Raw genomic sequence first — 25820 nt, 5'->3', positions numbered from 1 at the left:
AAGAAAACATCACTTTTAAGTCACATTTAAACAATACATGAGATCAAAGCCCACTCAAAGAACAGCTGTGAGAGAAGCCTTGCCTGTGCACTTTTCCAAGACTAATCCTGAATCGTTAATATCTAATTACACAAACGCACCCCAGAAGCTGCAGCGACAAATGGCCTTCTGGGAAGATGTCATGCTGTATTGGGCCAGTTTTGGCTGTGTCTTTATTATCAAACAACCTTCACCAGTACCCAGATTGTATTTTCAATCTGGCTTCTTGGTTCAATGTTCAGCTTATTTAGATGGGTAAAACCGAGTATTTTTTCCATGGAGTAATACATGCAGAAATCTATACGGGATATACTTCCTTTTAAAATATGCTGTGGCAGGTCCCTGGGAAGCAGTCCTGGAAGGAGGTTTGTGGGGGTGGTATTGGGCTGCACACTTGTGGGGGAAGAGGAGGAAGAATAGGGCAGGGAAGGAAGGTGGATGTCACTGCTGTCACATAGAGACCCCTAGATAGCTTGTAGAGTTGTCTCCAATGGGGCAACAAGGCTGACCTTTACCCCCTAGCATGGAGCTTTACCCCCTAGCATTGGATGTGGCCTGGGAGAAGAGGAAACTCCAGTGTGGTGGGGGGAGGTAGGGTTGGAGGGCGTGTTCAACTGTAAGTTGTCAGCCACTATCCCTCTCAGTAGCTGAAGAAATGACTGAGTCAGTTAGTCCTGAAGATGGGGATGAAGGGATCTGGCTGGCACACCAGTGTCCACTACATATTCCAACATGCATTCAGCTTCTCCATGCAGAAACTGGCCATTTTAAGCAAGATCTACAAATAGTTAAAAACGAATTATTCCTTACTTGAAATACAGGATCAAATAATGTCTGGAAATATACCTTTTAAGCATAAATTTGCTCAGTCAGTAGGTTAAAAGCAACAGATGTGGAGTTTGGTGGTACATGTTCATTTGCCACCCCCCCCACCCCCGCCCAGATAGGGTGAGGATGCTACCTTCTACGTGGAGGGAACCCATTAGAGTAGCATGCTTGGCTCATGCTAAGCAGAGGAGAAATGAATTTTTTGTAGAGTTCTGAGAAGACTTGGGTATGAGTAGCTCCTTCTGTCTTGCTTCTGGCATCTTTCTGCCTGCAGAGAACATGCTTTTGATCTGTTCCTCAGTGCTGTACCTGTGCCAGTGCCAAGCCCCATGGAGGAAGATGGTGGCTGCCCTGTCATACCCATATTTGTGTAAGTGTAATTCTGGGATGCAATATTGGGAGACCACACAGCTTTACCACATTTTCCAACTAGCCTTTACAAGTAAAGATAATATTTTGGTTTCCTGCCTGAATCCTAGTCTAATTTGGAAATGAGGAAAAAGGATAGTATTTATTAGGCTCCCTCAAGACCCAAAAGTTCCTGTGCGGAATCTCAGAATTTTATAGAATGTTATTGCAGAGATTTTCATTTTGGCCAGTTTTTCATCAAAGTTATGAAAAAGGACAAATACACATATTACATTTTCAGCCAGCATGCAAAGAAATGAGACATGAATATAAATTTCTAGACTCTAATCAACCAGCATCTACCCTGTGGAATGTTCATGGGTGTGTAGTTTCAATAATGGAAACTTGCATATCTTTTTTTTTTCTTTTTGCCTAAAAAACGAGACAGATAAATGACTAACTGTATTTGACACTGGATGAAGGTGTGATCCTAGTGGCCTAAACATCAGTCCTTGAGAAGCCTACCTTGCATGCTTTTGTTCCATCAGCATCATCGATATAATTTTACCTGTTTTGATCCTATCATCTGGGACTTACTAACCATCCCTCGGGAGAGTTTGAAGTTACATAATGAGGCTTTACTCTTAGTCCTGAAGGGAAAGATTTCAAGGTTTTTCCTATGATGGCGCAGTGACTCATTTTACTGGAGCTTCAAAAACACCAGACGATGTGATGCTTCCCACACAGTATATTTTTTGCTAAATGGGAAATTACCATACTGCCGAGGAAGAGTGAGTGGTGGAAAAGTCAGGCGATTCAAGTTCTAGAAAGGACTCTTCCACCAACTTTTGATGAGAGCTTAGGCTTTTATTCTTCATCTCTTTAGTGGGCACACAGTCTCAAGTAGATATTAGGAAGACAAAGTAATATAAAATGTGAGATAGTGCCTTCCAAAAACATTAAAGCATTATACAAATGCAGAATGCATACACATATAAATGCATAGATGTAAATGTAGTGTCACTGATGCATTCATCAGCAAATGCATCAGCATAAAACCAGTTTTTTTGGTAGACTTTGCAAGGGACAGCAATGTTACCTCATATCTATGTTAATTCCGCAAACATTGAATGTCTATTATGTATTAGACATTCTTCTTGGTCTTAGAAATACAAAGATTAAAGGAAAGTAGCCCCTGCCTTCCAGGAGGAAAAGATAGATAAACAGATGACTCAGTATAGTTAGCTCAATGATACTATGTGCCTGGCATGTAAGCGTTCAATCTATGTTGCATAAATACATAGCTTAGGTTGAAAAATGTTGCATATAACTTGAGAGGGACATTTAATGTATACCTTTAAATGCCAGTAACCACAATCAGCACATATGGTCATGAACAACAATCTCTTGACATTTCAAAGATGCCACTGACCAAACATTTTATGAAAGTGTTATTTCAAACTGACATCTTTGTGCTATCTTGAAGGGAGAATTTGGGTTAAAATGCTTATTCATGTCCACATAGTCAAACGAGCTGCAGCTCAGGTTCAGGGGCCAGGTGGCTGGACTGAGGGAAGTGGCATGTTAGGGTAGCCTTCATTCTGGTTCCCTTTATGGGATCTTCAGGGCCTCTGCAACTGAACAGGGAGATCGAGCAGTCAAAGATTCCATTTATTCTTTAAGCCACATACCCCTACCAGGGGAGCTGATACCAAAACAGGAGGGTAGCATACATTTTGTATTACCTTTTCCAACTACTCTAACTCCCAGCCCCAAATTAGGAATAAGCTGGAGGGAGGTGACAGAGATTGGAGAATCAGAGATTCCCAAGTCAGTTTTCCAAATCTCTATAATGACTACTTAGACCCCAATGTATTTCACTGATCTACATTGGCCTCTTAACCTAACCTGTTTTATTGTTTGCCACATGCTCAAGATATAGATAAAAGGTTGCACATAAAATAAAATTATATGGGTAGAAATTATTCATTAAATGTACATATGTCCTAAACAACCAGGAAATGTTTTGTAGATTTTATTACTTATGGTTTGTTATATTTGATGCATTACTTACTATGTTTTCCAAATTTAGGAAGGACAAAGGTTCATTTTCTATCCCCATTGAAACTACAGTTTGAGGAATGATTGACCTCCAAGGTGGGCATCTCAGGTTTCCAAGCCATTGTTCATTCCCCTGGCTGTGAGAGTTTGATATTTCTCTGGGCAAAGGGGGCCGAAAGTCCAGCAACCATTTTATCAGAGAACATCTCTTTTTTTGCTATTCCTAAATCTTGCAAAGGCTAGCTGATACGTTGCCTCTGTACGCAATCTCAGTGCTGTGGAATGTGGTGATTAACAGCATGGGACTTAGAGGCAACAGACCTTTGCTTCAATCCTGGCTGATGCTTAGCTGCAGTGTGGACCTTTTGGCAAGTTACCCTGTTTCCCAAAGCTCTGTTTTGTCAGTTGCAAAAAAGTGAAGATAATAATACCTTCTTATCTTCCTTTCATTTTTTTCTATAAGCACAAGATAAGATTCTTACATATAACAAATGCTCATTAAGTGTAGCTAAGAATTGATCAGATAGAGGTGAGGAGGATGACAACCATGCCTGTGGGGATGGTGTGCTTATGTGAGGTCCGTTACCTACCGTAGCAGACAAGTGCATAGTACTTGGCGTAGTCGCTGAAACTTGCTGTGTAATATTGGCACCTTTCTTTCCTTAGATGGCAAGTAACACACTTCTTGCTTGGAGGATAGCTTCCAATGCTAATTCTAGAGGGAAATGAAAATAAAACTAAGCTGAAATTTTGAGATTGTATTTATCAAAATGTACTACTCCATGTAAAGTGACTAATTTACATATTGACATCAAACCCACTCTATTTTTCTGTTGCCAATATCATTTAAAGTAAAGGGGAATCACAGTATTTTGATGTAGCTTGATTTTTGATCCATCTTTGCCTTAATAGGCACAAACCTTGAGGAAGAAGCCCTATGTGGTTTCCCTGGAGTGGGAGAAATATCTAACACCTCAAATGGCAGTGAGGTAGTCACTTCCCATAACCATTCATCTCTTACACTTCACAAAGTGCTTGGGAATGCATAGTTCTTCATCTTTCTATCTCTCTGTTTCCACCCCATGGCAAAACATAGAAAGAAAATCTGGCAGTATCACCAAGAAAGAGTCCCTGTTCTTACCATATATCAGGATGGGGAAATTAATAATAAGCAAATTGGAAATAAGAAATCACAGTTCTAAGTGCCTTCTGTGCCTTCATTCCTTTCAGCAGCAAATTTGGGCTCATGGAAGCTCAGGCTGGGAATGCCCCCGTCCACACAGTCTACACAAGCCAGTCTGCACTGCCCACATTGGCCCCACACTCACCCTACAGAGTCATCTGTGTGGTTCCTGAAGAGGGTGACTGGTTTCAATACACAGACTCAGGGACCTTATCCTACACCCTCAGAATCAGAATTCCATGTGGAGGAGTTTAGAGGATGTCATGCCAGGGTCCGGACAGGTCAGGACCCCATGGTGGCTGTCAGGGTCTCCTGTGCCACCTCTGAGTTTCTTCTGCTACTGTCCCTGAATTTGCCTTAGGCATGGCAGAGGATGGCCAGGCCAGAGACATTGCTGGACCCAGAGAGTGATTCTTTTTAACACATAAAGTAAGATCACGATCCAGGAGGGAACAGAGGAATATGACAGAGGGAAAATTTCTTATTTCCTCTGTTAGGGTTAGTATGTTAGCATATGTCCCTATTCAGGTGTAACTTTGGAAACATTAGGGAGGCAGTTAACAGCAAGGGCTCCGAGATCAGCATGCCCAGGTACAAATCCTGGCTCCAACAACATTACCTGCCTCATAGTGCTGTAGGAATTAAATGAAATTACATATGTAAGTAAGATTACAAGGTGCCTGGCATATAATAGACTACCAGCATGTAGTAACTATTGCTTTCCTTTCCATATCCAGAAAGGGCTGTCGAGGGCACCATTTCAGTCATCAAGGGGACAACTGGACTGAATTTAAACACTAATATAGGAACAGACATGGGTGGTGCCAAAGTGAGCCAGAGTGAAGGAAATCACATATTATCAGAATAAAAACAATGCCTGGTTCATACTAGGTATTCAACAAGTGTGTGTTAAATAAAGAAATGTCCTCAATTACCTCTATATGTACTTAAAGTGTTTAGTACCAAAACAGTATTTAGTATTCATGTGAACATTAGAATGTCTAGTTTTTTCCTTTTGAAAACAAATATTTTGAATTGGCTAACATTTTGAGAGTGTGCGTTTTTTATACTGATGTGGTATACCCATTCTCCAAATGTTTTCTCTCAATTCGTAAATGATTTTTATTATGTGCCCCACTTTAAAAATATTTTGCATCTCCTGGGGATGATGACTTTTTATATTAAAATATCAATATATAGAAATACCAGAATGAATGGACATAAATTACCTGTAGATGTTTCTTCTTCCAGGGTAGTCTTCAAATTCATTGCTAGAATAAAACCTGAAAATATATTCAGAAAGTATTAGGTATTAATAAATAAGTGATAATAGGATTGTTAGTATTAATACTAATATAGTATCAATATAGGTAAGCATTCATCTAATGAAACTATTAATTGGCGCTTAGGTACACAAATAACTGCTGTTCATAACTGAACTTTGCGTATTTATCCTGGCTTCCAAATCATCAGAGGAAGATTAAATTATGCTGAATACTATTTTTATTATAAGTATATTATATTCTGATTCATTATGAGCCATGCAAAATAAACTGGGAAATTTTATTAATATCATACCTTGCCTTTTTTACGATTAAGAACAGTTTACCTGTTTCTCTGTACTATGATATTTAATTTTATCTGTGATTCTAGACACACCTTGAATTTATTTTATAGAAGCCCTGTCAATAGACAGGTTTGCTACAAATTGAGGATATCACACTGGATACCACATACAGGGCATGTCAATTTAGCCAGATGCAAAACAAGTCATAAGAGAATATGCTTGTTACTTAAGTATCCAGGTTCTGATTCCAACCTGTCTTAAAATAGCCATGAAGTGGGAAATTCAGTTTCGTGACATGATTTTCACTCTGCTGTATGTTCATCTGTGTATCAGAAACTGTCATTATTTTTCCCCCACGAATGTGAAAAGTTTGGGATAACCAAAGTTTGGTTGAATTCTCAGGACAATTAGGCAGTCCAGTTCTCACTATGTCCTAGGTATCATGAAAATCTTATTAGCACCAAGTAGAAGAAAAAAGCAATGGAATACAACTCGTTCATAGAACGAAATTTATCTCCTAAACTAACACCTTTCTATGCATCTTTACTACCTTTGCATGACTCCCATCATCCCTTGCCCTTGCCCTCCCCACATCATCTAAAACTATCTGCCAATAAAGGACTCAGGATCTTTCCCCAACAGCCCCCGGCCACTTCCTTGTTATGTGGAAGCTTCCCTGATTGTCTCCCTCTCTAACCCTTGCAGCCGGGTCCAGTTTGTCTCTTTTCTCTCTCTTTTTCCTGACGGTCTCCCTTCGCCAGTCCTGTTTAGCCTCCATCTGTTTTTACCGTCTACTCTGTTCTCTCTTCCATTTAGAGAATGTGTATTGAACTCCTCTGGGTCAGGCGCTGTGCTAAGTGCTAAGGACTCAAACAAAAAAGGAGGTGCAGTTTTGTCCTCAGAGCATCTATTACATTGCCACTATTCTACTTCAGGCCTCTTATGACCAGAGCTGGGGCTCTCCGCTTCAGTTTTTCCCCACCTCCTCAACACATCATGCCTGAAATGAATCTCCCACCTGTTTTGAACATGTCAACCCCCTTCACTCTAGTGATTTGAATGGCTGCTCCAAAGAAAGTCCAAACACCTTTGCCTTCCATTCAAAGAATTCCAAAGATTCGTAATAGATTTCTGACAGGCTTTTATTCCATGAGCCTGGACTAATGGTCCTCACCTTTTTGCTCCTAGAATTTCAGCTAATAGCTGGCAGATTTTCAGCACTAAGAGAGGATCCCTAGATGCAGATTGTATTAGAAATTACAGAAAGAAAGTATACTTTTGTGATTAGATCAGTTTTATCATAAATGATTATTTGAAGATGGTTTAATAGTATGCAGAATGGACTGAAGAGGAAAGAACTGTAAGAAAGCAGTCCCGTGTTCAGGTTGATAATAACAGCCTTAGATTTAATGCTTTAGGATTGAATCCTCGTCTGCTACTAACTAACTGTGGCCTTTGGCCAAGTTAATTAAATTTTATGAGTATCCCTTTTCTCATCTGCAAACTTAGGATAATCATTTCTACTTTACAGTATCTGGTACACAGTAATTGCTCCATAAATGATAGTTGTTATAAATAATAATGTTAAACTTATATAACAATGAATCACTACAAAAGATGCTCCATATCTATGGGCTGCCCTCCAGAGAATTTTGAAACTTGTTCATTGCTTCAAGTGCTGAAGGGTAAAATTTGCCTTTAGAACGAGTTATTATCTTAAAATGTGTATACTTTTTATATAATTACCTACCAAATATCAGAAGAGAAATTATCACCTACTGAAGACTTTTTTCCAAAAGGAAATCATTTTGACTAGTTATTAAAAATGTGCAATCATAACTGAACTCACAACTGTCTGAATTAAGGAGTAACAAAAATCTTCTTAACTAAGAGAGTTGGTACAGTATCATTTATGTCCATCGGTGCCAATTAAAACCTGAATGGTGCATCGTGCTTCGTGCAATACTTACAGTGAATCCTGTGTTACTCTGAATATATTTATGGCCTCCCACTTGCCACTTGTAATTTGAATAGCATTTTCCTATAAAAAGACAAACATTATGTTGTGTGAAACTGAGCGTTATTTGAGCAACCTCAAGTGAATGATCTTTGAGGAGATAAATCTTGGAAGGAACGTACCACAGTGTCTTTGATATAGTGAATATGTTTGTAGCCATCCTTGTCACTAAATATTTTGTAGTATGAAATGGCATCATAGCTGAAAACTGGTGTTGAAACAAAGAACTGAAAAAAATTAGCAGAGGTTATGTTCAAAAGACAAACCAAACTAAAACCATAGATTTTGTTTTAATATATAAAAGTGATGTATGGTCATAGTTATAGGAATCAGAATGTCTTTCCTCCTCTGTCTTCTGTCATTCACATCTGAGATCCCATTCTTTCAGATAAACAGCTTATGTAGTGATTCTAACAGGCACTTGAACATTCTGACCACTGCTTGGCTGCTACTGCATACCCCTGGATTTACAATGCTTAATTTGATTAAATTTCTAAGTTGAAGGTTATGCGATTTGAAACGGAGTTAAAAGAATCACAAACGAATGTTGATATTTAACCAAACCAAACTTAAAATGAGGTATTTGACCAAAGTCTGATGCTCATTGACTTATACCTCTTTTAATTCTTGATTTGTCTGATGCCAAGCACCTAATACCAATGATTCAATGAAGACATTTTAAAGATGAAAAGATCATGGCTTGCTAACCACAGTTTTTAATGGTAAGGAGGGGCTTCTGGACTTGAGAGAAAAAAATTGCCTATGTTGGGGGACGTTTACTCCTTGAGCAGAGGAAGCCGACTGCAGACTGACCTCAATGCCCTAGTTTGACCTCTGACAGGTAAATGCAGAACTTGCTGGGAACCACTTAACTACTTAAGGCATGCTAGGCTCTTTAGTGTGCCTTGAAACAGAACAAGCCACACCTCAACATTCTAAATGATAGATATAACTGAAATTCTGCAAATGTTCTTACACCAAATTTTAGAAAATAGTTTCATATTTTTCCCATTAAAAAATTAATTGACTTGTCTTACATTTGCAGACTTTTTTTCCCCATTGGTCATTGTTTGGTGAAATGTGGCAAATCATTAAAAGAATTACATGAGGAAAAAGCTACTCTACGTCATGCAGAGCAGATTTAAAGCCAACTCTCTCTAGTTGGTGTCCCTCCACATGAGAACTGCATCAAGCAACAACAACAAAAAGCTGCTAGCATCTTTTAGCTACAAATACCTATCCTGGTGAGACCTAACGGGAGACCCATTGTAGGGCAAGAAGACAGTGGGGGAAGTCACTGTTGGCTCCTTTAATGATGACCCCATATTTGATGCCTTTCTGATACAACTGATCGTTATTTCTCATGAAATAATTATCATTGTGAGACATTAAAATGCAACTAATTTGATGTGATGTCTGTAGTGGACTAAGTTCTCCAAAAATTCATGTCCACGTGGAGCCACAGAATGTGACCCTTTTGGAAATGGGGTCTTTGCAGATGTAATCAAGGGAGAAATTAAAGATGTGCTCATACTGTATTAAAGAGGGCCCTAACTCTAATGACTGGTGTCCTCATAGGAGGGAAGGACACAAAGAGACACTGAGAGATACAGGGAAGAAGACTACGTGAAGACAGAAGTAGGGATTAAAGTGATACGGCTGTAAACTGAACAATGCCCAGGGATTTCTAGGAGCCATGAGACGCTGGAAGACACAGGGAGGATTCTTCTCTTGAGCCTTCATAGGGAGCACGGCTCTGCTGACACCATGATTTCCGAACTTCCAGCTTTCAGAATGGTGAGAGAATAAATTTCTGTTGTTTTAAGCCACAAAGTTTGCCATAACTTATAGTAGCCCTAGGAAACTAATACAGTGCCCTAAGTCTCACCACATTTACCTAGAATCAATAAATCAGTTAAATCAAATAAGCAGAAGGCCATTAACCTGAGGCTGTCTCTATAATTTGAGTTCCTATGTAATGAAACACAACTTTAGTATATATACAAACTAAAACCTAACTACGAGTCCAGCAAAAGTGTTTCAGCCAATCATAGGCAGCCATCATATCACACCACATCCAAATAAGGTAGATGCTCATCACTCTATGACCCAATAAGACCGACTCCTAGTGTAGCCAATCAGTGGTTTATCTACTTTGCTTCTGTGTTTGGCCTATAAAAGGTGGCTGCTCACATTGCTGGGCAGAACTGTCAGAACCTCTTCTGGTTCTGAGTGCTGCCTGATTTATGAATTGTTTTTGTTCAAATAAACTCTACTACTTTTAACTTGTCTAAAGTGTTCTTTAAAATGAAAAAATGGAATAATGAGAAACAGCTGCCTCTACATGATTCCTGCATTAGTTTCATTAATAATAAGACCAACCTTGGTAGGATTTTGCATATTGAGACTAATGCTTCCAAGTGAAATTAATAACCAAGAGGCCCAGGAACAGGAAACTCTGATTAGCAATTTTGTGGGTAATATTTTATTACTATAAGTCTTTAACAAAATCCTTCTTTCATTTCAGAATGAAGTTTCACCCTCTTAGCTAAATGATAATATACATACTTACTGGTAACCTCTTATAATGTCTCCCTTTTTTTTTTTTATGGAGTTTCATTCTTGTTGCCCAGGCTGGAGTGCAAATAGTGTGGTCTTGGCTCATCACAACCTTTGTCTCCTGGGCACAAGTGATTCTCCTGCCTCAGCCGCCCAAGTAGCTGGGATTACAGGCATGCACCACCATGCCCAGCTAGTTTTATATTTTTAGTAGAGATGAGGTTTCACCATGTTGGTCAGGCTGGTCTTGAACTCCTGACCTCAGGTGATCCACCCACCTTGGCCTCCCAAAGTGCTAGGATTAAGGTGTGAGCCACTGTACCCGGCCTATGTCTCCTTCTTATTCCTCACTGTGAAACACAAAAATTGGTTCTACATTGCCTTAATCACTAAAATAAAACCTGAGTCACAACATTTTTTAAGGTAGCACAATAAAAAGAAAAATTGTCTGCAAGCCTGCAGTCAGTTAGTTAAGGGACTTTTTAAGGGGCTTTGTTCTAGATTAAAACTTACCATCTCATTTTTATTGAAAATAAAAAAAAACAGGGCAGACTGTTATGTTTTAAGATATTAGAATCAGGCAAACAGGAAGAATATTTCTGATAAGCAAAGACTGTTATCTTCTCCCCTTTCATTGCACACATTGAAGACAGCTGCTTTAGATGAACAGGTAACTTGGGTGAGGTAAAGAGAGTGTGAAATATGTCCACATTCATTTTGCTAGAGCTAGGCCCATAAAGTGTTCTGAGTTAAGTGCTTCTTGCAAGTCACACCTGGACCCTAGATAAGCACCCACACTAAGTTGTCCTCAGTTTTAATGAGGTCCTTACACTGGTTTCTTTATTACGCTTAGATTTTCTGATAGATTACTCATCTCTATATGAAGTGCAAAGCCATTTAAAATATTTTACCTGGAAGGTGAGATTATTTACCGCCATGTAATATCTTGCCATAGCTGTTAAATGACCTAAAGCGGATGCCCTAAACTGAGTGCACATTCAGTCAAAAGCACAAGCTTTCAAGCATCAAGAAGAAAATTCATTTTTTTTGAACCAAGGGATTTTGCCAGCTGCCTAAAGAAGGTGTAGTGTGTTGCTTAAATTATTTTAAAATAATTGATGTGACTTTGCAGTCTAAGCATGATGCCTTCAGTGCTTGTTCTCCAAATTTAAGGAATTAAGCACTAGTTTCCTTCAATTAACTCTTCACTTTTCTGTCTGTTCTCTACAGAGCAAAACAAAACAAAACAAAACAAAACAAACATGTTTTAAAAGCAATTTTGTTGTTATTTTTTCTGATTAAATACCAAAAAAGAAGTTAGGTTATTAATCCTAAATTAAGAGACTGGATGTGTCAGTGCTGGAGGAAAAAAGTGGTAAGTAAAGTTCTCAGGAAACCTATTTTCTAGTTCTGTGCCTGCAACTAACACATCAGTTACTTTTAGCAAGTCATTTAATCTCCCTTTTCTAATTCATAGGTGATTTCTGAGAGTCTTTTTCCATTTTAAATATCTCTGACAAACTCAAAAGAAACTACATATCAAAAATAGCTTTTAAAATTTATACTAATATGACTAGCCTGTATACTTTATCTAAAGACCCTATAAATGTTACTTGAACGAATGTCTAAATACAGATACATTTCTAGGTTTTTTCTGGTTAATTTTATTAAGTCACTAGTTTCATTATAGGTCAAAGGAAGCTATTAAATATACAATATATTATGACATATGAGTTATGGCTATATAAAATTGTGGCCAGACTTTTTCAAAAGGCATGTCAGAACTTACAAAAGCTAATTAATAATCCATTTAAAGCAGGTGCCTTGGGAGGGTGTAAACTTACTCTTGAAAACAATCATTGCAAATAATTTTTGATAATTTCTCTTCTGGAATTTAGAAGTTTTACTGACTACTGAATACATGTTAAGAGATTGAGATTAGCACATAAAAATAAGTTGTTCCCAATAGAATTATAAAACTAAGAATATTAAAATGATCTGGCACAAAATCACATGTCCCAGATAAGTAACTCATTTACTCTCTAGATTTAGTCGAGAAGGAGTTTTAATTTAATATAAGGACCTCATCTTCTCCCAAAGGAGAGGTATGTGCCTCAACTGAGGGTATTTTTCTTAAAAAGTTCTACAGCTGGGCTGGGCGCGGTGGCTCATGCCATTTAGTTGGGAATGATTTTTTATTTAATGTAAGGACCTCATCTTCTCTCAAAGGAGACATATGTGCCTCCACTGAGGGCATTTTTTTTTTTTTTTTTTTTTTTTGAGACTCGCTCTGTCTCCCAGGCTAGAGTGCAGGGGCGCGATCTCGCCCCACTGCAAGCTCCGCCTCCCGAGTTCACGCCATTCTCTTGCCTCAGCCTCTCGAGTAGCTGGGACTACAGGCGCCTGCCACCATGCCCGGCTAATTTTTTTGTATTTTTAGTAGAGACGGGGTTTCACCGTGTTAGCCAGGATGGTCTCGATCTCCTGACACTGAGGGTACTTTTTAAAAAGTTCTACAGCTGGACTGGAGGCAGTGGCTCATGCCTGTAATCCCAACACGTTGGGAGGCCGAGGCGGGCGGATTACGAGGTCAAGAGATTGAGACCATCCTGGTAACGCGGTGAAACCCCGTCTCTATTAAAAATACAAAAATTAGCTGGGCGTGATGGCGGGCGCCTGTAATCCCGGCTACTAAGGAGGCTGAGGCAGAAGAATCGCTTGAACCCGGGAGGCGGAGCTTGCAGTGAGCCGAGATCGCGCCACTGCACTCCAGCCTGGCAACAGAGTGAGACTCCGTCTTAAAAAAAAAAAAAAAAAAAAAAGAAAAAGAAAAAGAAAAATGTTCTAAAGCTTTGCAGGCAATTCATTCATTCATTCAGCTCAATTTGATGGGAAGGCAAGGTTAGTGCAATACAGATTTTTTAAATTATTAAGATACTGAAGATGCTTATAAATACGAGCTTTCAAAAGATGCATTCTAAAGTGTTTCAGTGTTTGAAACTGCAGCATTTTCAAAATAAATGTTTATAGATGCTCAAGATAATGTCTTTGAAACGGTTCTTGGTATCATTGCTGATATAATTATAAAATCAAATTATTCATATAACTGTATAGTAAATCTAGTTATATTATCATCTTGGAGAACATGACTAAAGAATATTTTCAAGCATTCTTCCTTCCATTCATTCTTTACTAGAAATATTTGTAATGGGAGTGAATTGGTAGATTAATTTTTTTTCCTCAAAATTTCAAATACCGGTCTAACAATTACCTTTCTGAAAGGTGCAATTCAGATTGATTAAGAATACATAAAATTTAGAGAATACTTTTCTTTCACTGAATACTACTCTTTTTTTCCTGTGATATTTAGGACAGTAGGAAAAGTGAGTTCAAATAGGAGTTTTTTTTTTTCTGAATTACATATTTATCTTTATTAAATTGTTACCTCAGAATGTAATTTACATTTACTGTACATAATAAATAAAGTAACTATTCCATAGTTAATAAATAAAACTGCAGTATCTTTAATTAAAGACAGAGTATAAATTAAACAGCATGTAAGCCAAAATCAACTGGATCCAGAAAAGTGTACAATTAAGAGTTTTTAATATTTGAAGATTATCACTCTACAATTTATCTTCTTCCCAGACAATTTAAGTTTAAATTTTTATATAATTTATCATCTTAGAATTGATTTCTGACTTTTTTTTTCTTGGATCATGGGCTAATGTGTTAAACCAGGTCCTAAGAGTTTCCTTTTTCATTGCATAATGCGTCCAAATCTTAGAGAAGTAGCCTTTCCTCTTCAAATACTAATTGAATTGAATTATGTGTTTGTGGTAAGTGGCAGCATCTACCAACCTTCACTTATTCTCTTGTCTTAATTTTTATTCTTCACATACAATATAAAATACAATTGCTATTTACCTCAAGCATCATTTCACATTAAAAATCCTCATAAATTATTGAATAAACCTATCCGAAACTTCCAAATATAAATGATCACAAATAACAAAACACACATTTTCCTATTTGATACCAAATCATTACTTAAATACTGGAAGGAGTATACATATATGAAATTTAGTACATGTTATATAAAATTTAATAAGAGGTAGATTGTCTTTAAATTACAAGGATACCCAATGTATTTATTTTTTGGGATTCAAGTGGCTGGTAATTATTAAGATGATTTTAACAGATCAGGGATTTTGTTTCCTTCTGAAAAATGATCTATATTGTATTTGTTTAAAAAGTAATATTAGTTATAGATACCAAGGATTCAGTTGACAAACTTAAAATTGGGACATGAGGAGTATGAGTTATTTTCAATAGAATTCTAAAAAGATGGACATTGAAATTGTCTGGCACAAAATCACTCAAGAGATCACTACCTATGTTTTATACCTTGCTATTTTTTCTATGAAAATAAGTAGTGCCAGTTTGGGTACATTGCAAATAGTCCTTTGATAGCTGAGAATCTGTTAAGTTTCATTAAAACATAAGAAAAAGATAGCAAAATCATACTCCACCAGCCCATCCAGTTCTGCTTTCTTCTATATGCTCCTGGCTCTAAAAGACAAAAGATCACATCGAACATAGTATTAGGAGAACATTTTGTTCCTAAATATAATCTGGACAGTTGGAAACAGTTAAGCTGCCTGATCAGAGTATACCATTACTAGTCAACTAACTCCAAATTTGAGTTTAAAAGGACAATATTAGAAATATCATATAACAGCACTGTTGTATATACATGGGTAATTTTATTGCAGATCCTTAATAATTATGTCTAAATCTTCCATGAGGCAGTGACTTGGCATTATCACAACATCTATGGAGGCCCAGCACCATCCACTTGATGTGGTGTAGGTAAAACAGTGGAGCTTAGGTTAAATTCTTTCTTTTCTGGGTCCTATAAGGTAGCTAAAATTTTAAAATTTGCACTGAATCTTATTCTGGGTTATATTTTAGCATAATGTAATTGATCATTTGCTGAACAAACATTTAGTAATCCTAAAAGAATGAATAGACTTTTCTAGACAAATAATTAGAAAAAGAAGAACATTCTAGGTAAAATAAATAGCATAGAGACCAGACCAGCTTAGTCACCCAACAGATGGTTCAGTATGGCTGAGTGGAGAGTGACTACAGGAAAGAGTTAGAAGATGAAGGAGAATGCATGTTTATGAGCAAGATTTTGGAGAAACTTTATGGCACCTTAAGAAGTTTCAATTTCTCCTGTTTGGTAAATCTTTTGAAGGTCTTCCAATTCACAATTTGGAACATATAATTATGAACATGATGCAGAGGATAAACTAGAAGCGGGTAAGAGGGAAGGAGGCAGAGAGACCAACTGGAAGGCTATTGTAATGTTTGGGAAAAGAATGATAAAGACTAATCAAGCTCATGGCAGTGAGAATGGAACAGAGAAAATGAAGCCACACATATTGAAAAGTTCAAATCCTCAGAAATAAGTCTGAGAGTTATCGGCAAGTATACCAAAAAGCTCTGGTATAGATTAAAATTACCCAAAGTGATTAAGTACAGAGTTGAGACAGACAGCAGGATAATCAGCAGACCATTTCCTCTTTTTGCTAGGGATACGGGTAGGAAATGTATTTCCCAGCCTTCCTTCAGTTGACCGTGGTTATTTGATAAGTTCTAGTCAATGGTGTGTGAACAGAAATAACTCATGCTACTTTTAGGCCTAGCCCACAAAAGCCTCTCTTACATTATCCTTCATCCTTTTCTCCATCCCTCAGCTGGATGTTGATGCTCAGGTTTGACCAACTTTGGAATAGTGTTGGAAGCCAGTTAGCAGAAATGCCATCACCTAGGTTCCCGAATGACTATATGAAGCAGAGTACACCATTCCCCAACCCTCACCATACCCCACTTACCTGGACTCACTATTGGATGGTTACATGAATGTGCAATAAATTTCTACTGTATTAACCCACTGAATTATTGGAGGTTTTTATTGTTGTTATAGCAGTTAGCCTACCTTGCAAATACATTAACTTGGAGAATAATAAGATTTCTAGAGAAGTCAGAAGAAGAGCTGGAAAGGAAAAGAACAGTCAATGAAGCAGAAGGAGAACCATGAGAGGGTATACTGTCATAAAAGGCAGGGGAATAACAAATTTTAAGAACACAGTCTGGATTTTCTGTTACAGGGACAGACCAATGCCTCAGAGAGAACAAGTAAGATAAGACTCGGAAAAAATAGTGAAATTTTTGGATTTATTATTTTTAGCCATAAAAGTAAAATTAATTTTAATTCCCTTTTCAGAGGAGGAAGCATAATATAAAAGATGTTTCTTCCCCTAACTATAAATTTCTTAATAAATCCCACTAATATAATTTTATTACAAGTCATTGTTGCCAGTTTCCTTTGCCTCTTTGTTTTGGGCATGACTCTGAGCATGAATAAAATGTTGCTGGGTCACTTAACCTTAAATATTGTTTTCAAAGTGTGCACACACACACACACACACACAATCAGTCATGAGGATGGTTTCTGGGAAATTCAACACTGTTGTTCTCAAATCTCAAAATGTGTTGCATGTATTTATCAAACTATTTTGAAACAGAGGTGTTTAGAAATTCTAAGGTTATTCAAACATGATAGTCTAAATTTAAGCACTGTTTTCTGGCTGTAAAACTAAAGTTTATATTCCAGGGACTTCCACACCTCATTGAATGAGCATCTTAAATGTTCTGTCAGTTTGGATTAAAGTTGTCTCAGATTTTGATAAATTAGAATTTCAGATTTCAAAGCAATCACAGTTTTAAAATTCCTAGTTTTGGGAGCTAAAAATTGTGTCTAAATTATAAATCTCATTATGTTCAAACTAATAAAATTAAAGCAATAGTCCCTAATACCTAGATTCATTGAGAAGTTTAAAGATATAGTCACCCAAAGCTGACTAACCAGACCAATTGTTTCTAATTAACTAGCATAATCAAGATTAGTCTCTCCTTTCTTTGCCTATGATACTGTATTAAAGCCAAAATCATCCTGCTTTGTATATCAAAATATATATAAGATAAAAATACGCTTCTAGCATATTCCATCAAAATTAGTCAAGCCTCTCACAGACACAGTAGTGATTTAAAAAAATATTTTTAGCCTGAGTAATGTTGACTATTATAGTCCTGATATATTTCCAAACAGACTCATATGACTTTTTTCTTGCAAAACATAATGTCCTAATTTCTAGATGAAATTTAGTGATTTACTTTGATTGTTCTGGGCTTTTCTTTTTACTTTATAAAATATGATTATTCTATATTTGTTTTAATGAAACATTTCTTCATAATTAGAAGACTCATGAAATGTACCCATCAAATATCCTATTTAAAGAAAACATTCTGTATCTCTTAGACTCTAATGTGAGTAATTAAGAACAGGCTTCTTTTAAAGCTTATACATTGGTTAAGCGGTTTTTCTGACTCATTAATTCAACAGATTATGTTTGCATTTGAGTAACAGAAACAATTAAAACTCAACAATAAATCTGTGCTTAGTTTTCAAGGCTTTTTCTGCCCAAAATTAGTACATATCGGGTACTGTCCTAAGATAACCAGATAACAGAATAATTTGATCTAACATCTTATGTCACATTCTCAGTAATTCTCATTTGATTTTAAAATCAAAATATTTGGGCCGGGTGCAGTGGCTCATGCCTGTAATCCCAGTACTTTGGGAGGCTGAGGCGGGCGGATCACAAGGTCAAGAGATTGAGACCATCCTGGCCAACATGGTGAAACCCAGTGTCTACCAAAAATAAAAAAATTAGCTGGGCCTGGTGGTGCACACCTGTAGTCCCAGCTACTCAGGAGACTGAGGCAGGAGAATCGCTTGAACCTGGGAGACGAAGGTTGCAGTGAGTCCAGATAGCGCCACTGCACTCCAGCCTGGCGACAGAGTGAGACGCCATCTCAAAACAAAACAAAACAAATCAAACGGAAAAAAAAAAAAAAAAAAAAATAGAGTATCTGGCTTTCCTTTGGTAATATCCATTTCCTTTAGAATTTTTCATTTTTAACATTGAATAGAACATGCCCCATTTGCATTTCTTCTCTGGTTCTTTTGTTTAAAACATATATATTTATCCAGCAGACCCATGTTATGGTTTCATCTGCATTGTTTTGCTTTTTATTGGACTGCCAATGTTATAATCTCAAAAGGCTGGTTTACCATTGTAATTGAGAACCAGATATCTGATTTTCCCAATGTCATGTTGTCCCATTTTTTCTTTTTGGCTATTCAAGTTCAAGGTTTAAGTCATTCAAGAAAATAAAAGGTATCCTATTTATTTAATAAAATGATGGACCCATGAATACTGAGTGCTTTTTTGCAAAGCAGTTGGAAGTTGAATGCAATAATCCTGGCTTTACAACATAAAATGTTAGCTATGGATGAGTCCCCACTATTGTGCCTTGATCTTCAGAAATACATATCCGTGATCTTAATATACCCTACCTTTGGACAATCCCATGTCTGCCAGTCTTCTCTGAAATCACATATAGACAGGACCGAAACATTCTGGACTCTTTTTAGCCACTGCAAACATACTCGTTCATCAGTAACCCACGTGAGCCAACTGAAATAATAATCACTGCCAATAAAATAGAAACAGGTAGTCATAACCATAAACCAGTTTCACATACAAATAATTTCTTAATTTTTGTTTTCTAAAGGATATATGTCATTGTTATACATTACTTATTTAATAGGTAAGGAAGACAAAACGTTCCTTTCTCTGGAGAGAAAGTTTAAATATCTCTACTTACTTAAAAAATATCTATGAGAGTTTCTTATCTAATGAAATCATTTCATATGTGAGTTTTCTCCCTGTTTCTGGATTGTAACATTTTAGAAAAGAATTTAAAACATAATGACAGAGCTGCTGATCAATCTAGAGGGGAAAAAAAGCATTAAACTTGCATTTTGCACAAGTAAACTCCATTTTTCACCTTATAATTAGTTGAGAGAGAGACAAGTGTGATAAAAGGATAATCTTTGTCTCTCAGCAGATTCATGTTGGAAGCTAAGTTTTAGCTGTGACTATGGTCAGGTATTGAAATTCAGCCTTGTGGAATAAATCACAGATGATGTATGCAAAATAACTCAAATAGTGTTTGGCACATACTGGATGTCAGTGAATGGCAGCAATGATTCCATGACTCTGAGGATGAACTAGTAGGTAGAGAACATCAACATAAAATGAATCACAAACTTCTGGAAAATCACTGTAAAGGAAATCACAGAGCTGGAAGGGGCCTCAGGCTCAAATCCTGGCTTTATGTCCTAATAGTTATATACCTTTAGGCCAGTTACTTAACTATTCTATTTTTATATAAAATCAGAATAATAATATTACCTATTTTAAAGATTGCTGTAAGATTGGCTGAGAGTGCTTAAACTGCTTAAGAACTATGTCTGCTACATGATGAGTGTTCAGAATACGTTTGCTACTACTATTTTATTGTTAGTATTTTACAGCTGTTCAAACAAGCCTCTGGACTCTGTGTTATGCTCATTTCATTTGCCACCTGTGGAGAATGACACTTTAAAAAAATGATGTATTGAGTCAAGTTTTCATCAACTCGATCAGGGTGGGGAATAGCAGATAATTCAAAAATGTAAAGTCATGTTTGATTACACAAGAGTGGACTCAGCAAGGCCCAGTAGAAGCCTCTCATGGGGTTCTTCTCCCTATTAGTGATCAGTCATTTGAGCTTGGCCATTCTTCATGAAGCAGAAGGGGAAGACCCAAGACTGGCCCGCTAGGCACTGGGAAGTGTTAAGAAAGCCCAACAGGCAGGGCCTGGGCACCTCTTCCCCTTAAGCCACTTCAACCAGAAAGACCACAGACGACTGACTGAAGGTCGCTGTAGTCTGGACTAATCAGACAATCAGACATAGGGCATCACGCTGGGGAAGTGAGAATCCTTCACGTCCCTGCCTGCCTACAGTTCATCTCTAGGCAATTCTAAAACCAGATAAATGAGAATAGTCTGCTACATTGTGAAAAATGCTGATTTTTGGAGAGGGTCAGCTTATCTTCTCTTATTTATCATACACATGTGATCCACATAGATCCACAAACCCTGGCTTGGGATAAAGTCAGCCAAACTTGGAAGAAGCCAGGGTGAGGACATACATGAATTTTACTATCTGCTTGTTGGTCCCAAGTTCACATCTGCACAGCTGAGGAAAGTTTCACTTAGACTGATCACCGAGGTTATGTTTATATGTATAAAAGGGCTAATTTTGAAAAACCAATTAAGGAAATTTATTTGTCAATTTTAATTGTGTATGTCTTTAGCTTTGTGTGCAACTCTCATTTACTTATTTGTTTTTGCTTCTAGCATGCACAGCATAAACTCACTAGAATACAGGATAGAAACTTGGGAGGGATCTGAGATGAATTACCTTGAGGCTATCATTGCTGGAACAGGCACTTCCTGGGGACCTACATACACAGGGTAAGTGGTATCGACAATAAATATCCGAACAACAGGATTCTTAGCTCCAGCCTGCCAAAAAAATTGAGATGTATAAGCTTATAAAATTCCAATTATCACCAATATTTTAAAGAAACTTTAGGAATTTAGACATATTTTTCTAAGCGAACAATCTTATGTATATCACTGTGGAATACATTCTATTTATAACATGACAAGGAATTTCATTTCAATTTTACCTGCAGGGCAATTACAAATGTTGTGTCAACCAGAGTGAAACTAGGTGTTTTAACTGCCTAATGAGAGAGCTTTAAAATTTATAGGGAAAATAATTTTGGATATGAAAATGCAGTTCTGTGAACATATTCTCTTTTCCGATTTCCAAGACAGATCTCTCTCATTTTTATTATTGGGATAATTATAATAATAATCATATCTCTGTATACCAAGGAGAGTTCAGAGGGTGATTAATTTGAGAGGAGAATGGAAAGAAAAATAAATGAAAGACACTTTTTGCTTTTGCCATATGATTTGGTCTAGGACAATCACCAAATGCTCAGTCTCCTACCTGCTTGTATTATTACTGCCACCATCTCCAAAAGGTTAAGGAAATTTCACCTCCAAATGAAGTATCCATGAGATACTTTTCTTGTTTTGTGCTTTCTATACTACTGTATGCTTAAAATTTACATGACAGTATAGCTCATACCTAGACAGTTTCTTAGAGTTCCTCTGTTATTTTGCTGTAGAAAGAGAGAATCTTGGAGTTGTAATAAAATTTAAATTCATGAAATGTAGGTGCACAGTATGTAATGACTCAGTGCTGTTTGAATTCATCCAAAGAACTGTTCAACGTCTCTTAGGACCTCCCTGTTTCACTCCCAAGTTTATCAGAGACTCCCTTAGTTTTTTGGAATGTTCCCAAATCTCCACCTAATGCCAGATGTTTTAGCGACTTTAAGCCGCAAGGAAATATGAGAATGTGGGTCCCAACTTCCCAATCAGTGTCAGTCACTCTCCAGTTCTGGGTTCCCCATCTCTTCCTACTCCCACAGGTCCTCCCAAAGATCTGAGTTCTTTTACATCTTGGGTTCCCCCAAAATGTGAGGCCTCTCCCAAACATCTCCAGCTTTTAGAGTTTTTACACAGCTTTTAGACTTTTAACATAAATATTACACTGTCTGCAATTCTATTTCTTTCTCTATGGCCACTTTGGCTTGCTTAGAATTCACTTGTGTGTATGCCACACCCAACCATCTTTGTCACCCAGGGACCCGCTGTGTCCAGCCATGACAATGTTCCCCTTGGCAAGTAAAAGCAATAGGATCCAAAGAACAAAGTGAATTCTAAAATCTCATCCGATTCCTTGTGCAAGAGGTGAATTTGTACTTTGAGTCCATTTTTTCTGATATCATTTTTACATTGAAATTAGGATATAATGCTGCTTCACTGAGACCTGACCATTCTCCTACTGCACACTCAGGTCTCCTCCCTGCAGACGTGAGACTGAATAAAAAGAATGTATAACAACTCTACAATGTTAAATATCCAAACACTATGGGCTCACACCATGTCTAATTCCTTCAAGGGACAAATTGAGACTTACAAATTTAACCTATCTTGTATATCCAGAAAAGACCATAACCCACGCCTGCTTCTACCTGACAGGAACATCAAATTCAGCATTTGTATTTCTTATTCTGGTTTGCATTTACATGAGAATTCAAGAGAGAATTGCAAAACAGAACTTTACCCTGAATTTGGAGCATGAAATATGAAAAAAATTAAAATTAAGTTAAGCTTGTTTTTCCTCCATGATCAAGACCATATGTTTTTCAAAGATTCTGCAGTAGATTTTGCAAAGACTACTTCATCCAGCACAACCAGATGTCCAAAGCAACAGATGTCCACATAAATAATAGAGCACAGTACAATGTTTGCCTTACAATGCACAAGGATAAGAAGCTCTCCAAACTTGTTGATCCCACCTTCACTCATGGTAAATCATTGCTCATTTTGATACCAGGAAAATGAAAGTATCTGCTGAAAGTATTCAACATACCTTTGGGTATGGGATATTTATTGTTCTAGGATATTGTTCATCACCATAATAGGAATAGGCAATAACTGGTATATCTGTATCATTAAATTCCGCATATGCCAAAAATTTTCCATTAGGAGACCACCAGAGAGCGTATTTTGTAGCAAGCATTTCCTCTGAAAAATAAGTACTAGGATATTAACTATAATTACATCTTACTCTTAAAATCATTGTAAATACTTCTAAATAGCTATTTATCAACTGAAATAATTTATTTAATGTGGATGTGACATATGTCATACTTTGGTTATTAAAAAATTACATAATCTGAGTTAAGAGGAATAGTTTAACCTTTCACTCTATATCAAACATGAATTAGCCTTGTTAGAAAATGACATTAATCAGAAATGTAATTTTTTAAATAAATAATAAACATGTTGGCAATAATTAATTTTTTCTTTCAGGGCAGTTTCAGGTTTTTTAGTCACCTAAGATAGCCAAAACAGAAAGAATTGTAATCGTACTAGAGAGTGACATAAACATTGAATGTTACATTTCCCTCCTAAGAATTTAAAAAAAAACAAAAACAGAGTTAGTTTAGATAGACAGATAGATAGATAGATAGATACATAGATAGATAGAGACTAGAAGTCTTTTTAAAGTCCAGTTAAGTCCTAAATTCTACATGACCTAGAATGAGAACAAAATCAACAGAGTATCAGAAAGTAAAAATATTTTCCCATAAGATAACATAGACAGTTGTTTAGTTTTGAAAAAAAAAATTTTTTTTCTACAGAAAAAGTAAACATGAGAAAATGTACTAACGCAGCACCTGAGGACCATATACTTTTTTGGATTATAAATCATTACTACCACTTCATAGTAATGTTAATGAGAATCAATTCTACCAGTTTTCTGACAACAAGAATTTGTTCTTTTAAAATACGTATGCCCTATTGATAACCTAGAGACAATTTTCAGCAGTGCTACCCTTCATGGAAATAAGATACTACTCATCTAAATCTTACTAAATATATGAAATTATTTTAAATTCAAAGCCTAAAGCATTAGCAGTAGAAAAGGAATACAGCTTACCTTCATAAACCCAGTCTGGAATTCCATTAAATATTTTATTTTCTCTTCCGTTAAATGTTATTTGAAAAGGTGGATCTCCTGGTCTTTGTTTCAAATAGATATTGTTTTGATAGACATATGCCTAAAAGTGGTGGTAAGGGGAAATTCCACAACAAAGTAAATGAAGGCTGTATATTTGTTTTAATTAGTCCTCTAATACCTTTAAACAGAGTGGTAATAAAGATACAAAAAAGATTCACAACTAAAATATCATTTTAATAGGTCAAAAAATCCAACCAACTCACATTAACATCAATTATGAATTTTAAAGTCTGAATCAAATAAAAAATAAAGCCTATTATTTTCTTAGTTGTTTCATTACCCCCAAATAAATAATTATGTATATTGACAGAAAGTTGAATAAATCTCTGAATATTAATAGCTAGCCAGATCTAATCTTTATTTAGAGTCCTTAAATAAGAGCTTGGACCAAATTTCATGTTGTCTGAAGCTAGTCTGGGAAACTTGTGAAAACCATATTTTTCCTGAGCTTTCTGGCACAACGCATTCTGGCTGAGTATAAGGATAAAGTTTTTGACTGCTATATTTAAAGAAGTCTATCCATGAGCTTGAGATTTTGCGGAATTCTCAGATGGGTTTCAATTTATCAAAACTCTTCCCGTTTTTAACCACTAAAATAGTCATGAATGTATTTTTTTTTTCTTTCAGGCAGGGAAATTTAACAAAGGCCAAAATCAAATGGCTCCTCTTTTATTTACATGATTAAACACTTCAAAAATTTAAACACTTACTAATTTACTCCCAACAGGCGACCAGCATAAATACTGAATTGGACGAGGAAGCTCATTTCCTCTTACAAATTCTCTAGAAGGAAAGAAAGAAAGAAAAACAACAAACCTTGCTGTTTAATGCAAAAAAAAAATAATTTGAATAAACAGAAAAAATAAACAAACAGTGAAAATTAAGGATCATTCCCTCTGCACCTACAAACCTAATGAAAAGAATGCAGGAATGAAGAACTGGAGACATAGGTGTTCATTGCTGTTCTTCCAGTAGTTACTTAAAAGTCACTTAACTTTTCTGGGTGTCAGTTTTCTGACCTTTAGAGTGAGGTGAATGGATTCAATACTTACAGACTGTCAAAGTGGAGAAGATCGCTAGAAATTATCTAATACAATCCTCTCATTTTATAGAAAGTAAATATGAGGTTTATAGAGCTGATAGAACTTTTTAAGACCACGTTGCTAGTTCTTGGCAGACCTTGAATTAAACTCAAGTGCTTTTAACCCCTGGGATTGTAAAATTTGCACACACTAGACTGAAATGGTCACTGAAGTGCCTTCCAGCTCTGAAATTCTATAATTGTGCTGAAGTTTAGTATGTGCTCTTCTACATTCTCATTCACAACCCCCATCTCTGTGAATGCATATGCATTTCAAATTTTTGAAAATAAGATGCCATTTGACAATCTCCCCAGGGATCTGACTTGAAATCAGAAAAGGAAAGGAACATCTGATCTCAAGCTAAACTGAAAAACGGATTGTATACTGGGCAGTATGCCTTAAGCTTGTAAAGTCCTCCACCCATGGGGAAATTTCAAATA

At 36.6% G+C, this 25820-nt stretch overlaps 1 protein-coding gene across 2 annotated transcripts in view; it reads right to left on the bottom strand.

Moving 5' to 3' along the window:
* Positions 1-25820, bottom strand: part of FAP (fibroblast activation protein alpha) — a 72882-nt gene that overhangs the window by 24233 nt on the left and 22829 nt on the right. For both annotated transcript variants that reach the window (XM_055291952.2, XM_055291953.2), the window contains 10 exons: positions 25009-25081; positions 24218-24338; positions 23144-23298; positions 21050-21153; positions 19094-19229; positions 15130-15174; positions 8166-8270; positions 7997-8067; positions 5689-5742; positions 3867-3991 (listed from right to left, as the gene is read on the bottom strand). In XM_055291952.2, the coding sequence (XP_055147927.1) occupies positions 3867-3991; positions 5689-5742; positions 7997-8067; positions 8166-8270; positions 15130-15174; positions 19094-19229; positions 21050-21153; positions 23144-23298; positions 24218-24338; positions 25009-25081 (989 nt within the window). The remainder of the gene's footprint in view (positions 1-3866; positions 3992-5688; positions 5743-7996; positions 8068-8165; positions 8271-15129; positions 15175-19093; positions 19230-21049; positions 21154-23143; positions 23299-24217; positions 24339-25008; positions 25082-25820) is intronic.

The sequence above is a fragment of the Symphalangus syndactylus genome, chromosome 9, assembly GCF_028878055.3.
Source record: "Symphalangus syndactylus isolate Jambi chromosome 9, NHGRI_mSymSyn1-v2.1_pri, whole genome shotgun sequence".
Taxonomy (NCBI): Eukaryota; Metazoa; Chordata; class Mammalia; order Primates; family Hylobatidae; genus Symphalangus; species Symphalangus syndactylus.
This window is presented reverse-complemented; position numbering and strand designations above follow the sequence as displayed.